We start from the raw sequence: 13,777 nt of genomic DNA, 5'->3' as shown, positions 1-13,777 counted from the left end.
ATCAAACCAAAAAGACTAGTAAATACCTACTTTAGATACCACCCAACTCACCAATTATTTCCACCGACTTCCCAACAACCCCTCGTCCTCTTTCTCAGCCCTCCGTCGTCCCGCCCTCGTCAAATCCGAAACTCAGCCACATCCGCGCTGACCACCATCCCGCTGCTCGCCTTCTGCTGCTGCTGGTGTTGCTGCTGCGAGGATGCGGCCGAAGACACCGCCGAGGAAGAAGCCGAGGACGAAGCCGAAGTAGCGCCGTTGCTATTACCATTATTCCCAACAGCAGCAGAGGTGGCGGAAGGAAGAGGGGCCGGGGCCGAAGGAATAATCTGCCACGCCCCCGGCGGCGGCCTGCTCGAGTACTCGCTGGGCGCTTCGCTGCTGCTGCTGGTCGCGGCGTCGGATTCTTCGTCTCCGTCGTTCGCGTTGTCGTCGACAAGGATGCCGGCGCCGGCTCCGCCGTGGGCTGCTGCTGATCCGGGAATGGGGATGGGGATAGCAGCCGTTGGAACGGCATTCTCGACGTCTTCGAAATCGACATCCTCATCCTCCTCATCCTGGTGAATGTGGATCTCCTCCTCGCCATCGTCGTTCTCCTCCACCTGCCGCGAAAAGGAGCGCGCGAAAGAAGACGCCGCGGAGGACGACGAGCCGGTGGTGGTTGGATCGATGTTTTCGCTATCAGACATATTGCTGTCGCCATCTGCATCGACTCGGCTCCTCCTCCTTGCGCTAGTGGTAGAGGAGGATGACGAGGTGTTCGGGCGCCTGGCAGGGGATGAGGAGATCGGACCGTCCAGCGCAGCGCCGGCATTGTCTTCGATGCCTTGCCAGGGGATATCCTCGGGCCGGAGGGGCTGTTGATGGTGGTGGTGGTGATGATGGTGCGGATTAAAATGGTGCTGATTACTATATGGGTGGTGATGGTGGTAAACCCGTTGGCTGGTTCGTGAATTAGCCCTTCGATGTCGGCTGCCGCTAGAGCCGCTGTGATGTTGAGGATGAGACCGCGAATGAGAATGGGAAGTAGGCTTCTCAAACCCATGCCACACGGCCGCGGCCGCGTTTCCCCCGGCGTCGGTATCCACCGCATCGAGATCGTCCTCGCCGTTCTCGTCTTCGTAGACGTCAATATCCTCAAGATCCGCGGCGTCCGGCGCGAATCCAAACGACCCTGCTGGCTGTCGATGCTGGTAATTACTCCCCCGGATCGAAGACTTTCGCCGTTTTTTCCTCCGTCGATGAGCAGAGGACGGGTGGCCAGTCATCTCGCTATCCCCGTCCCGATCGTTTTCCTGATCCTCATCGTCCTCATAGTCCTCATCCTCCTCCTCTTCATCATCATACGGATCCGTGTCCATCTCCCATCCCGATCCGGACCCAAAATCATTCATATCCTCATCATCGTCATCCGCAAGCTTGCTGCGCAACAGCACCGCCCCGCTAGGCGCGGCCGAGGGCGCGCGGCTCCCACCGCGATACCCATACTCAGGCACGGCGTCGCTGTGTGGCGTGGCATAGTAAAACGGGGTCGTCGTGCGCTGGCCACGCATCGCGTCGCGTTCGTCATGATACGCCAGGGGTCCGCCGGGAGCGAGAGATGGCGAGCGGCTGGTGCGGCTCCAACGCGGCGTGTTGCGCGGGGCGAGACTCGGCGAGCGCGAGAAGCGGCGCTTGACCGCGTTTGCGGACATCGGGGCGGCGGCTGACGGGATGCTGATTTGGTGGACGCTTCCGAGACGAGGGCTCGGACGTGGGCTCGGGCGCGCAACGAAGGGCGAGGGCCGGCGCTCGTAGGGCGTGGCGGCGTGTGACGAAATGCGTCGGCGAGACTGGGCTGGCGAGGGCATCGGGGCAGCGACGGGCGGTAGTGAGCCGGTGCGGAGGCGTGGCGGCCACGACTCCTTGCGCTCAAGCTGGACGAGCGGCGACCCGGCGCGCGAACGGCTGGGCCCTGAGGTGGAGAGAATTGGTGACTGCTGGCCGGTGTAGAACTGACCAGACGGCTCGGTAGACGAGCGGCTCAGCATGGAGCGCTGATGGAGGCTTGTCTGGCGGAGGTTAGCAACCACGGAGGGCACGCCAGGCGGCTCGTCGAGGCGGTCATTCCATGTCCAGCACTCCTCCATGGCGTCAGCTTCCGGCACCTCGGTGCTGCTCTGCGAGTCCGGATAGACGCGGCTCAATTGCCGAAGTTTCTGCCAGGTCCAACCGTTCTCCATGGCACGCAACCCTATGGGGTGGTCTTGGAGATAGGCCTCTGGCTGGGTAATGTAAAGCCGTTGAATTCCCGACGCCTTCATGACGACGCTTGAAAAGAGGAACGTGAAATCCCACAATGCCGGGGTGGCCATCTCCGCGGGCGACAGGAAGCGCAAGCGCGAGTCTTTGTGCAGCTTGCGGAGCGGGACCCAGGGGTGTCGCAGGCCGAGGAAGTCGGCCAGGGGATACTCGTGGACGAGATTTGCCCAGGTATCCGTGTTCGCTGAGATGCGGAGGACATGTTCGAAAGCGTCGTGAATGGCGAGGTGGACACTGCGCGCGTCAGCGCCGCGGACGAGCACGGTCTTGATCAAGCCGCGACTCCTGAGGCGCTGATCGATCATGCGACCATTCACAAAGGCGCGAGGCAGCAGCCAGTTCGAGTCTGGGCCCTGACCGGCCCACTCCTGGTGATGGATCTTGGGCGACTGAGGATCAGGCGTCGCCCTGCTGATCGTGTTTGGCAGCTGGGTCCAGCCTTCAGCGCCAGGCCCGACGGAGCGACGCTGATGGTTTGCGAACTCCTTGGCCTCGATCCAGATCCCCTTGAGCGGGAAGGGCAAGAAAACGACCTCGAGTTCCCAGGGTTTCGCGTATGTTGGCGGAACGCAAGCTTGGAGTTGGTTGACCTGAGCCTGGAGCTGCTGGAGCTGGGCGTACACTTCGGTGCGGTTCTGGGGAATAGCGGTCGCGTCGGTTGATACGGAAACAACGCTGGCGGTGGCGTCATCGGTGGTCGCCGCTCCCTTCCCGCGCCTGCTTCCGACGACGCTTCCACAATCGTTGAGGATCTTCTCCACCTCATCAACGCGGGACTCGAGTTCCGACACGCGGAGGTCCAAGGCCTCGTGCCTCTCGGCGCAGTCCTCCTGGCCAGCAACGGAAAACGAGTTGGCTTCGATGCGCTCCAGGCGCTGTTCATGGCTGTCGAGTTTGTCCGCGAGCTTCTGCAGGGCGGCGTCGGGCCCAAGCACCGAGCGATCCTGTGAGGGGAGGAGATCCGAAGGAGACAGCCGCGCACCGCCCGCATCATTCGGCGCCTGACCTCCCTCCTGTGCCTCTGCCGCGCCTGCGCCGTCCTGGGCACCGCGTTCGGTGAGGCGAGAATCGGGCCTTGGGCCAGGGACGCCACTTAGCGTCTGCAGCCCTTTCCCAGCGAACGGCCTGAGGTACCTCACCTGGCTCGAGGCAGTTGTCGAAGGTGGCGGAGGGGGCGGAGACATCACAGACGGCGGGCCGGGTTGCGTAAATCCATTGGCCTGGGGTCCAAGTTGGAAACGGGCCAGCTCCGACCAGTGGTCAAAGGTATCCGGGATGGGGCTGTCCTGTCCTGGACGACGGTCCTGGGAAAGGTCCGGGCGAGGGCCAGACGCTGGAGGTTGGTGGAAGTCCAGGAAGCCAAAATCGAAGGTCGTACCCAGGCTGTTTGGAGCATGTACCGCCGGAATCGGGACTTGGCTCAATGGTTCACGGGAGGTTCTTGGCCGCTGGTTCTCCTGTCCTGCTGGAGTTGCGCCCACCGGCGCAGACTGCTGTTGGGTAGACTGCCCAGCAGGGCGGTCCTCATGGAAGCATGCGTGGTGTGAACACATGCAAATCTCTGCTAAGTTGGAGGGATCTTGGAAGACGCCGCTCGCGAGCGAGGCGCGGCTCCAGAAGCGGCGACAGCCACAGCGCGGCAAGGTCTGATCAGTGTAGTTGCACGGCCCGCCGGGGAGGGCGGGCGGTGGTGGTCGCGGCGCTGGAGGGTCATGGTAGATGTCGAGGGTGTAGGAACCGCCCGGCGCAGGCATATCGAAGGGTGCCGAGGCCATTGAGGCGCCGTGGCAACATCTCCCGGAGCGAGGCACTCCAGGATATTTAGGCGGCTGTGGCGGCGGAGTTGAAATGCGGAGGCTGGAGCTGAGGGGAGAGGACACGTCGGCACTCGATCAGGGAGGAGGGATTCGAAAGCAACTCGGTAGTGTCGGGATTGGCGATGCGACCCAGCAACAGAGAAGCCGGGCGCTGTCGAGCGAGCGAGACGGACTTCAGTACATGACCCTAGCAACTCCTAGACCAGCGCGAACAGTCAGTATAAGTTCGTCCCAAGGCGCGCAAGGTGTTGCGGCCTCGCCAGCGCCGAATCCCAAGGCCGCGCACGCAGAGCAGCCCGATGCGCACAGAGTTGCGCACTCAGCTGAGGTGCGAAAGACAGCGGGAAAGAGGCCCAAAGGCAGGCCAGGCAGGAAGGGCGCAAACGGACTTTCTATGTACTGATCCCTCGAGGCAGAAGAGGGGAACGCTGTCGAGTGTAGGGCGAAAAGATGCGCAAGTTGGAATGGCTGTCGTTGTTCAGATGGTTCGAAATGTCGCAAAGGCGCAAGCAGTCAAAGTGAGGCGCAAGGCAGCATTGGTTTCTCAGTGGCGTGAGGTGTGAGGTAAGGTAGCAGGAACCGGGTGTTGCAAGAATGCGGCGGCGATGGGGGGATGTGCACAAGGAAACGGACAAAATGCACGGGGGTGAACCAGCTGGGTTAGGTCCCGGGCGGGAGAATCGGCCAAGCTGCTGCTGCTGGCTGGGTGGCTGCACCGCTTGCGCTGCTGAATTGCTGCACCTCTGCACCGTTCGTTGAGAGTGGAGAGGTGGTGGTGTGCAAGGTGCAAGGTGTGGGCGCCTCGAGGGTTGGTTGGACAGAGTGCCAGAGGGAAAACTGGAGGAAGCTCCAATGCCCGCATGGGAGGGTTCGTGAGCAGGATGGACGGAAGCTGGCCTGTTCCCCAGCGAACAATTCGGGCGGGGACGGAGGCGGGAAGGGAAGGGACAGGGAAGGGAAGCAGCAAGGCGGGGCAGCCACACCCAACCTCACCACACCTCACCACTGGACCACAGGAAAGTGCAAACCGAGGTGAGGTGCAGGGAAGTGGGTGGGGCTCACTTCAACTCTTCGCTGCCGTAACTTTCGGGTTACACGCACTTTCACTCTCCCTCCAAGACGACAACGTCCCCGCCGGCGTTAACGTTATCAATCAACCGCCATACAGATCAAGTGACTCGACCAAAGTGGAGGAGGATGGAGCGCGGGAAGCGAAGAGGAGGGTGACCTTGTGGCTGCAATCGGGCGCCAGCGCAGCGTGTGCTGCCTTAGTGGCTTCTACTAGCGCCTTTCGAGGCATTTTAACCCAGCCCTCGCTGTCCATCCGTAGCTACCTTTTTCGAATTCCAGCTTGTTGTTGTGTTGGTTGTAGTGCTGAAAGTTTGTTGTTGTCCGTCTCTCCATGTTGTGGTGACTTTCGACTCTCATTGATCAATGCGGTGGTTTGAGTCGAGGGCAGAAACGCTCTCATTGGCCGGCGGCTGTCGCAACGCGTTAACCCCCCTGCCCGTTTGACCTCGCTGGCAGCCAAGCCGCTCCTGATTGGTCCAAAGCCACTTTAGATCCCTGCACCCACACGCGTCGTCTCGCGTCACCAAGGGAGAATGAGGGGGCCTTCACGTGGTGAGTCAAGTGGACACCACCAGCTTCACCGTTTCTTCCGAGGGTGTGAAGGGAGTGGCGCTAGCGTTATCATTTCACCACACTCGCCGGATATGGAAAGGATGGGATACAATCAGCGGGAAGGGAGGGATGAAGATCCAGAGAGGCAGAAGAAGACGATGCACAGAAGAGAGACCTGCAGTAGGTTACCCGTCGAATAAGAAAAACCTAGAAGCGCCACTACAACCAAGCCCCCTTCTGGCCGCCCGTTGCCGTCCAAACGGTTTTCATTCCAACCCCACGAGGCATGGTTGCTCAGCATGGAGGGGCAGCGGCACTGGTGATTGCAGGGCCGCTTGGCGATCTGCCGGCACTGAACCGCAAAGCTTGACTTCGGACTTGACCTGGGGAATGGAACATGCCTTGGGTACCTACGTCAGGTCGTGTATCCGCACTTACCTCCATGCCTTCCATACCAGGTAAGCCGATGATGTCGTGCAGATCTTATCAATCGACTCTATCCTAGGTGTTGCTCTCTTCTTCCATGTTGCCATCCACACCTCACAACGAACCTCCTCTGTTCTTGACAGCCTGGAGGTGAACTGAAGTGCTGCTCGGGCATTGCTCGGCCCATCCTAGGACCGAGAAGCGCAGGACAAACACGAGACGGCGGCGAGAATGGCGCTTCGGAGGCGCAAGGTGCAGCCAAACCCTTCGGGCCGAGAGCACCTCATATCCAATAAACGCAAATCCGGGGCGAAGCTCGTGGGGCATAATTGCAGTTCATGTTTAATAACTACATGTTCCAGAAAATGATGCAACCAGGCCCTCAGGTATGCACATCCATGGATGTGCTGCGTAGCTCCTGAGCAGGGCACGGGAAGCCTGGCAGGTGTCAACATGTCCAAGTTCACATCGCCCATTCGGTCATTCACCCAGATACATACCCCTCATGCCATCGTCACCTAACCCATATCCAAAATTATAAGCCCAATCCGTAGTAACCAAGAAAAATATGGCATGAATCATACACATCGAAACCAGTCACATATACCCAAAATAAACCAGAGATGCGAGTGTCCGTAACCGTAACCCTACTCAATCCAAAACATGGAGCCCATCCAACCCCTCCCCCACCCACCCATAGGCGTCTACCTGGCCCAGGTCTAGATAGAACAAAAATGTTCAAACCTCTCCCCAACTCCCCATCACCCCCGTGCTAGCAATCACACTCCCCGACGCCACACTCCCGCCAATATCCCAATAATGCCTGGACGAGTGTCTCGACGAGATGCTGCTCCTCCTCGTCGCCGACCTCCGCGTGCTCTGGCTGGCACAGCTCCCCGGCCCGGCCGTATACCTGACAGCTGCGGCAGCGGCCACGGGGCTGCCGCTCCCCGCACCTGCCGCACCACCTGAAACAGCCCCGCCTGTCGCCCCTGAGCCTGCAGCGATGGCAGGCTTCATTGAGCGTGCCCGCTCGGCCGGTCGGGGACGGTGGTGATGGTGGTGGTGATGGAAATGATGGTGGTGGTGGTGTAGGTGGTGATGATAGGCGTGGGAGACGAGGGGGTGGTGTTGCCTGACGCGGGCGGCTTTGGCTGCGACGTCCTGCGGGTGAAGGGAGGTGGAGGAGGCGCTGGGGCTGGTGCTGGTGCTGGTGCTGGTGCTGGTGGAGAGGTTAGAAGCCGGGGCTGGAGCGGCTTGTCGTGACGAGGCGAAGCGGGAGCGGAGGTAGCGGAAGACGAGCCGGATGTCGAGGTCTTGTTCCCATTCCTGCTGTGTGAAAGTATGTTGCTGGTGAAGTGAGTCTCCTGCTGTTGCTGATGTTGCAGCGGCAGCCTCAGGGATGGACGGTGCTGTTGGCTCTGTTGCAGGCCGTCCGACAGTGGGCTTGAACTGCGGCATTGACAGGGCGCTGTCGCCCATCCCGGCTGATGTCCGCGCTGCTGTCTCGCTCGTAGCTGTCTCTGCCGACGTCTCCGGGATCACAGGTAAGCCTGCATAAGGGAGTGTCGCGTGTTGAACCCGCGTGTATGTAGAGAAAGCGCCTGGTGGGTGGGCGGACATCTGATGCACCAAGATGCCCAGCTCACGGGATATCCTCTCGAGCATGCGTAGTTGCCAGTCCGGTTCCGAAGAAACTTCAGACGGCAGAGCATCGTCCAGCATCTTGTCATCCGGCGCCGGGGGCGCGGGCCCGAAGATCAACGACAGCACCTTCTCATCAATACCGATCAGGTCGCAAATCACCTTGCGGGCGATCCGGCTCAGCAGACCAGGCTGCTGTTTCCCATCACTGGTGTCAGCCACTGACCGCGGCTCATCCTGCTCATGCCAGTCGGTGCTTCCGAGGTTGATCTCGGCCGCCTCTTCGTCTGCAACGCTCCTCGCAACGGCCTGCTGCTCAACAACCTCACCACCGGCGGCACTAGCACCACCAATGCTAGCCCTTCTTTGTGGGGCAGAGAGCCGGCTCGCCTCGGACAGCCTCCTCCGCCTTGTCTCTTTCCGAATATCCTCCAGGAGCAACCTGCTCTGTTCCAGCCTCCACGCCTCGATCCGGCGGACGCGCTCGGCCTCTTGCACCTCCTCCGACTCGGGCTCAAGTTGTGCCAGGCTGAAGTTCTCCGCCCGCAGCCGGATGCGGTTCGGGTTGTAGCGCTCAAACGCGTACAGGCGGTCCTGCACCTCGGCGTTGATTCCGCCGGGTGCCTCGAAGCGGAACGAGCCCAGCCCATCATGGCTGGGGAACACGGTCGCGGCCTGCGGGGACACGGACACCTCGTGCTGCGAAACGACGTACGGAGCCGAGCCGGCGCGGAACTCGGGGAGGTGGCTGTCGAGGCTGTCGAGCTCGGCGTCATCCTCGGTGGCGGCTATACTCTCGTCGAGCAGGGCTTCGGACGGAGAGGCATTGTTCTGTGAGCCTTGCTGGGCTATCGTGCCCAGGCTTCCCAGGTCGCTGATCTGGGACCGGCCGGGTGTGTGCTGGCCATCGTCATGTGCAGAGCTGAAGTATGACGTGGTTGTCCCGGCATCCGTCCCCGGTGTGAAGAGAACCCAGGTCTGCGACTCGGACGGCGCGGGCTGTGTCGGAGCCGCGATCACGGAGCCTCCATTGGAAGAGCCGGCATGGGTTAACCGCGGGGCTTGCTGCTGCTGTCGTGTGGGCTGCTGGAATGCCATGACGGGCACTCCAGCGAGAGTGTTTATGGCGGTTGGTTAGGGATGTTGTGGAATCTCGCGGTGGGTATGGATGCCCTGGTGGGTAGTGGATCGCCGGATCGCTCAATGACGTCGACGCGTTGATGCGATAAGACTTCCTCTCGAGGTCAAACGTGCAATCGTAACTCGTCGGTCGACAGATTGTGTTCCGTCTGCAGGAACCAGAGAAATCGTCGATGTTGAAGGAGGGGCAAGTCTATTTGTCGAAGGTCTATTCAGGTGGTTGGTGGAAAACAAGAGACGGTTGCTGAAAGGCGCCAGTTAGGTTATCAATGACAAACAAGGGGACGTCGCGGCACGTTATCGGTTCTCCGACGTCAGCGAACCTGATGCCCCAACTTGGCGTCGACTGCGATGGGATATCCCTGTGCAACCAGCACAGCCTTAAGCTGTTCCTCGGAAAGAAGAGATATCGGCGGGTGGTGAGGATGATGTACTCATATGCAAAGGAACTGAATTGCTAGAAAAAGGATCCAGAGAGATGGGAACGAGGCGAGAAAAGCGGATGAGCTGGCGCCCAGCGGATAGGACCCTGGAGGTGCAGCTGCCCTTGTCTTTTCCCGGTCAGATCGTTGGTTGGGGGGGGCTGTCCGCAGGTGAGGGGCCAACCTCAAGCAGCGCGCATCAAGGAGGCGGGAGATGGACCCTGCACCTTGCACCTTGGACAGCAGCAACCAAACAGAACACGCTTCTTCTCGCTGTGTTTCTGCGCCTCCAGCCCTCCGACTCCGGGCTACCCGCTCGCTCACACGGTATCTCGCTCAGATTTCTTGATCCAAGTGGAGGGGCCACGCGGGATGTTTCTCCTGAGCTCATCCGAATCCCTCAGTTTGGCTTAGCCGCATCCTCCTGACCGCCAACATGATTTGCTGCCAGCGTTTTTGTTACCGCACGCTTCAGGACTTTGAGCGAGCGAAGCGGACGGGACAGCAACATCTTCCCTGCCTCCCAGATTTACGGACACTGATGATACTAAGCTACTACGTACTCCGTACCAATATCGCCAGCCAGTCGACTGGCCGTTGTCGCACAAGCTGTGTTCGCCGTGTCCAGCGGTGTGGTGAGATCGACGGGAGATTCCATGTTCCAGATGCAGAGAGGTGCCGGCCCGCGGATGGCACCCATCCCATTTCTGCCGCCGGCTGCGGTGCTGGGCTGGGTTGTTGTTGTTCATGATCCTCCTGTTGTCACACGCTCCACAACTCAACCAGCTCCACCCTCCCTTCTCAGTCCACGAGACACTGCACACCGGAAACTTGGCGTCTTTAGTTCTCAGATGGCGAAACCGCATCACCGTTCCCGGGCCGACTTGGATTGAGCATGGTCCATGATCTGATATGATGTACCGGCGAACATGGCCAACGCCCAAATACGTAGTTGATAGTTTGGGCCCCTCACAAATTAGATCCGCCGAGGGTGGTCTCCCAGCTGGCTAGGTCAAGCTGATACGTACCTTGTATCGTTCAGTCGGTGAACGGAGGCAAAATCTAGGATCAGCTTGGCCGCTGCACGTGTGGCATGTTGGATATATCAAAGAGGCGCGGCAACATCAACATACGTCTGCCGATTTATGTTGCCCAACAGGCCACGGCACCGAAATCTACAACATCTTGAAAATCAAGACAGCCATGTTGAGGAGAACCTCCAGGTGGCGCCACCTCCGCGGTATCGTTCGTTTGGAAGCCCAACGGCCCCTAGGCTAAGGGCGATGATGTCAGAGGGAAAGAGGGGTCGCTCTCCTGATGAGTCTACTACCTTCAGATGGCAGACACACTACTCCTGGAATTACCCCAAATTCGGTCTCCGAGCCATCGACTACTGCACGCTTTCACGTTCACTTTCCCGCTCATGTGTTTAGACTGGAGTAAATCCGGGTACCGGTTTCACCCGGTGGATAACCTCCCCCTCGTCTCCAAGTCTCCAACAGCCCGAGGTCAAGAACATACTCATATGTTTCACATGCGATAACGGCAAACCCACTCCTCTTGATCACTGGTGAAATGGTTCCATTGGCTGTGCCCGATCAAGACCATGATGCTAGTTGACATGCTCTCGTTTCAGCCCGAAAATGACCGTTGACGCCCACCCAGAAGCCAGATAACCATTCCCTTCCCCGGACAGCCCCCTCTCCCAATGACCCCTCACAGCACTTTAAGCGCTGAAGGCATCCGGGAAACGCCGCATGTTGTTCTCCAGGTTGCCGTAGTTGGTAAGGAACTGGACGTAGGCACCATCGTTGAGAATGCGGCCAGCAGCCTTCTTCTCCAGGTACTCCTCGCGGCGCAGGGGGGTGAAGCCCCAGTTCTTCGAGACGATGATCTTTTGCCGGCCAGGGAACTTGTACTGAGAGCGGCGGAAAGCCTCCAGAGCGTGCTCGCGGTCTGACAAGTTGCGTCAGCCTCAGCTTCCTTCTTGACACAATCCTTGCAGGAATATACTCACTAGAGTCACGAGTGCGGACGCTCATGAGGATCTGGCCGATATCGACACGGGCGACAGTGCCGGCGGGCTTGCCCCAGGCACCACGCATACCGGTCTGAAGACGATCGGCACCGGCGCACGAAAGCATCTTGTTGATGCGGATGACGTGGTACGGGTGGGCGCGGACGCGGAGGTGGAAACCCTCCTTACCGCAGGTCTTGACGAGGTACTTGTTGGCGCAGATGCGCGCGGCCTCGAGGGCCTCAGAGCTCAGCTGCTCATACTCGTTCGAGACCAGGTGGACGCAGAGCGGGAAGTCGTCGACGCCGGCGCGCTTGCGGCCCAGATCGAAGATCTTGATCTTGGGGTCCGGCACACCACGGTTAAACCGCGACTTGGGGTACGGCTAGAAAGAGAGAATGTCAGCGAGTCGACGTCATGATGGTTTTGATCCATGATCGATTCCGAGTCGCGGTCCTCGATGCAGTCCTCCCCCAGGACCCAGCTTTTCCGCTCCGGCTCCTTTCATCGACCAAAAATGTGTGCGAAAAAGGTCGTTGATCAAGACCAAACGGGGTTTCGTACCTTGTTCTTGCAGTACCGGTAGCAACGAGCGGGACGGCGGGCCATTGTGACTGAATTTCCGTGATGTCACTGAGATGGGTGTTGTCGAGGTCTGGGGTTTGGGAGAGAGGGACGGTTGGCACGCCTCTTCTCTTTTGACCAGAATGCTCACAAATTCGTCGCTTTGGATTACCAATCAAGAGTCACGATACCACAGAGCGGAGGAACTGAAGGGAAAGTGGGGCACTTAGGGTTCGACGAGCCCACGCCACCGCAGCGCCAACCAATCAGAAAATTGCGGGGCCACAGAGCACCCAAGCGACCAAGCGAACAATTCCAGCGCAAAAAACTCTGGAATATTTCGGCCTTTGGAGATCTTGACTGCTTCACGACAAACATCCGGCCAACGTCAAGGACATCACCGTCAGGACCCGACCCCGATTCGCCGTCCCAGCAACCTCCAAATCATTCACAATGGCCCCCAAGAAGTCCAAGTCCGACGCTCAGTCGATCGGTGCCAAGGTCAGCCAGACTTCCCATGTCTGAGATGTTTGACGGCAAGGACAGTGACTGACATCGCAAATAGCTTGCCCTCGTCATCAAGTCGGGCAAGGTCGTCCTGGGCTACCGCAGCACTCTCAAGGCCCTGCGCAGCGGCAAGGCTAAGCTCATCCTCATCTCTGCCAACACTCCCCCGCTCCGCAAGTCCGAGCTCGAGTAGTACGTTACGCCCATACCGACAATGGTTCATTTCCTGGGATCGAGGCGACTTAGGACGCAAGAGTTGGCGCTGGTAACCCCCGTGGTCTTGCCAATGCTGCTTCTATGCGTCTCGGCCCAGCTCCCCATCATGGACTCGAATATCAGCAAGGCCATGCGCTAACGTGGTGAATAGCTACTCGATGATGTCCAAGACCTCGGTCCACCACTACAGCGGCACCAACGTAAGTTCTCATCTCTCCCCCTCGAGGGTTGTTCTCGCTTCCCGGCCCAGAGACTTCGCGTCTCTGGGCCTACCCAGAGAAGAAGTCTCGTAGCAGACTTTGGAGGGTACCGTTCGCATGCTTACTTTTCCCCCCTTCAGATTGAGCTCGGCACTGCCTGCGGCAAGCTCTTCCGCTGCTCGGCCATGGCCATCCTCGATGCCGGTGACTCTGATATCCTCAATGAGACTCAGGCTTAAATTTAAAATTTAAGTTTTGGGATGAGGAGGCACGAGGAAGACCGTTTGGTATTCACACGGCGTTGGGGTCTGGGATCGGGTATTAAAAAGGGAACATGACTTGACGATATCCGGCGGCGAGAGGGGATTTGCCAGCCATATTCGACACCCAGGTTCGCGCCAGAAGAGCGCGGGGGTTTAGCTGCTTAGTCAGTCGTAGTCGTCTCGGCTACGACGGCTCTGAGTCCTCGCCTTCAGTAGGCAGGCTAGGCCAGGCCACTTGTAGACTCGAATCCAATTCAGACAGCATGCCGAGTTTGTCGAACGGTCACTTTTTTGATGCGTTGCCCTACAAGTTCTCTGAATGTGTATTTTGCCCGTTCCAGAAGGATGTTGCTCGGTGACCGGCCCGGACGGTTGGGACTCAGCTCGCATTGACGGCCAAATTGTCGCAATCAAACGACGCCGCTGCCGGATTCCCGGGACTGGTGCCCGCTGGGCTCCGTTTGCAAGAAGAATTCTGGACACAGTCGTCCGTACTTGACAATGCCTTAGTTCGAAGGACGCCAACGGCAGAGCGTGTGCTTTGGCCGGGGATCCCCGAGATGCCCTTTCGAGCTTGTTGGTGGAGCTCGGTCGACGGTGAGTGCTGCATGACATCTTCATGCTCTTGACAAGCTTC

General features: G+C 59.3%; 7 protein-coding genes across 7 annotated transcripts; 1 reads left to right on the top strand and 6 right to left on the bottom strand.

The window, feature by feature from the left end:
- Window positions 1-119: 119 nt before the first annotated feature.
- VTJ04DRAFT_8291 (uncharacterized protein) lies at window positions 120-4,076 on the bottom strand (the record flags this gene model as incomplete). The annotated part of the gene is made up of 1 exon (XM_069366712.1): window positions 120-4,076. One exon carries the CDS (start codon window positions 4,074-4,076, stop codon window positions 120-122), a length of 3,957 nt encoding a protein of 1,318 aa, XP_069217619.1.
- A 216-nt stretch (window positions 4,077-4,292) lies between these two features.
- VTJ04DRAFT_8290 (uncharacterized protein) lies at window positions 4,293-4,980 on the bottom strand (the record flags this gene model as incomplete). Its single annotated transcript, XM_069366711.1, has 3 exons — window positions 4,293-4,315; window positions 4,508-4,546; window positions 4,752-4,980. 3 exons carry the CDS (start codon window positions 4,978-4,980, stop codon window positions 4,293-4,295), a joined length of 291 nt encoding a protein of 96 aa, XP_069217618.1.
- A 1,925-nt stretch (window positions 4,981-6,905) lies between these two features.
- Window positions 6,906-8,909, bottom strand: VTJ04DRAFT_8289 (uncharacterized protein; the record flags this gene model as incomplete). The annotated part of the gene is made up of 1 exon (XM_069366709.1): window positions 6,906-8,909. The coding sequence occupies one exon, from the start codon at window positions 8,907-8,909 to the stop codon at window positions 6,906-6,908; it is 2,004 nt and encodes a 667-aa protein (XP_069217617.1).
- A 102-nt stretch (window positions 8,910-9,011) lies between these two features.
- VTJ04DRAFT_8288 (uncharacterized protein) lies at window positions 9,012-10,031 on the bottom strand (the record flags this gene model as incomplete). Its single annotated transcript, XM_069366708.1, has 2 exons — window positions 9,012-9,195; window positions 9,937-10,031. 2 exons carry the CDS (start codon window positions 10,029-10,031, stop codon window positions 9,012-9,014), a joined length of 279 nt encoding a protein of 92 aa, XP_069217616.1.
- Window positions 10,032-11,099: 1,068 nt separating this feature from the next.
- Window positions 11,100-11,999, bottom strand: VTJ04DRAFT_8287 (60S ribosomal protein uL16; the record flags this gene model as incomplete). Its single annotated transcript, XM_069366707.1, has 3 exons — window positions 11,100-11,329; window positions 11,391-11,775; window positions 11,955-11,999. The coding sequence occupies 3 exons, from the start codon at window positions 11,997-11,999 to the stop codon at window positions 11,100-11,102; spliced, it is 660 nt and encodes a 219-aa protein (XP_069217615.1).
- Window positions 12,000-12,407: 408 nt separating this feature from the next.
- On the top strand, window positions 12,408-13,116 carry VTJ04DRAFT_8286 (60S ribosomal protein eL30; the record flags this gene model as incomplete). The annotated part of the gene is made up of 4 exons (XM_069366706.1): window positions 12,408-12,455; window positions 12,520-12,653; window positions 12,829-12,877; window positions 13,018-13,116. 4 exons carry the CDS (start codon window positions 12,408-12,410, stop codon window positions 13,114-13,116), a joined length of 330 nt encoding a protein of 109 aa, XP_069217614.1.
- Window positions 13,117-13,305: 189 nt separating this feature from the next.
- VTJ04DRAFT_8285 (uncharacterized protein) lies at window positions 13,306-13,530 on the bottom strand (the record flags this gene model as incomplete). The annotated part of the gene is made up of 1 exon (XM_069366705.1): window positions 13,306-13,530. The coding sequence occupies one exon, from the start codon at window positions 13,528-13,530 to the stop codon at window positions 13,306-13,308; it is 225 nt and encodes a 74-aa protein (XP_069217613.1).
- Between the last annotated feature and the right edge of the window lie 247 nt (window positions 13,531-13,777).

The sequence above is a fragment of the Mycothermus thermophilus genome (genome assembly GCF_041956435.1).
Source record: "Mycothermus thermophilus strain CBS 625.91 unplaced genomic scaffold VTJ04scaffold_5, whole genome shotgun sequence".
In the NCBI taxonomy this organism is placed as follows: Eukaryota; Fungi; Ascomycota; class Sordariomycetes; order Sordariales; family Chaetomiaceae; genus Mycothermus; species Mycothermus thermophilus.
The sequence above is the reverse complement of the archived record's forward strand: the minus strand, read 5'-3'. Positions and strand labels throughout refer to the sequence as shown.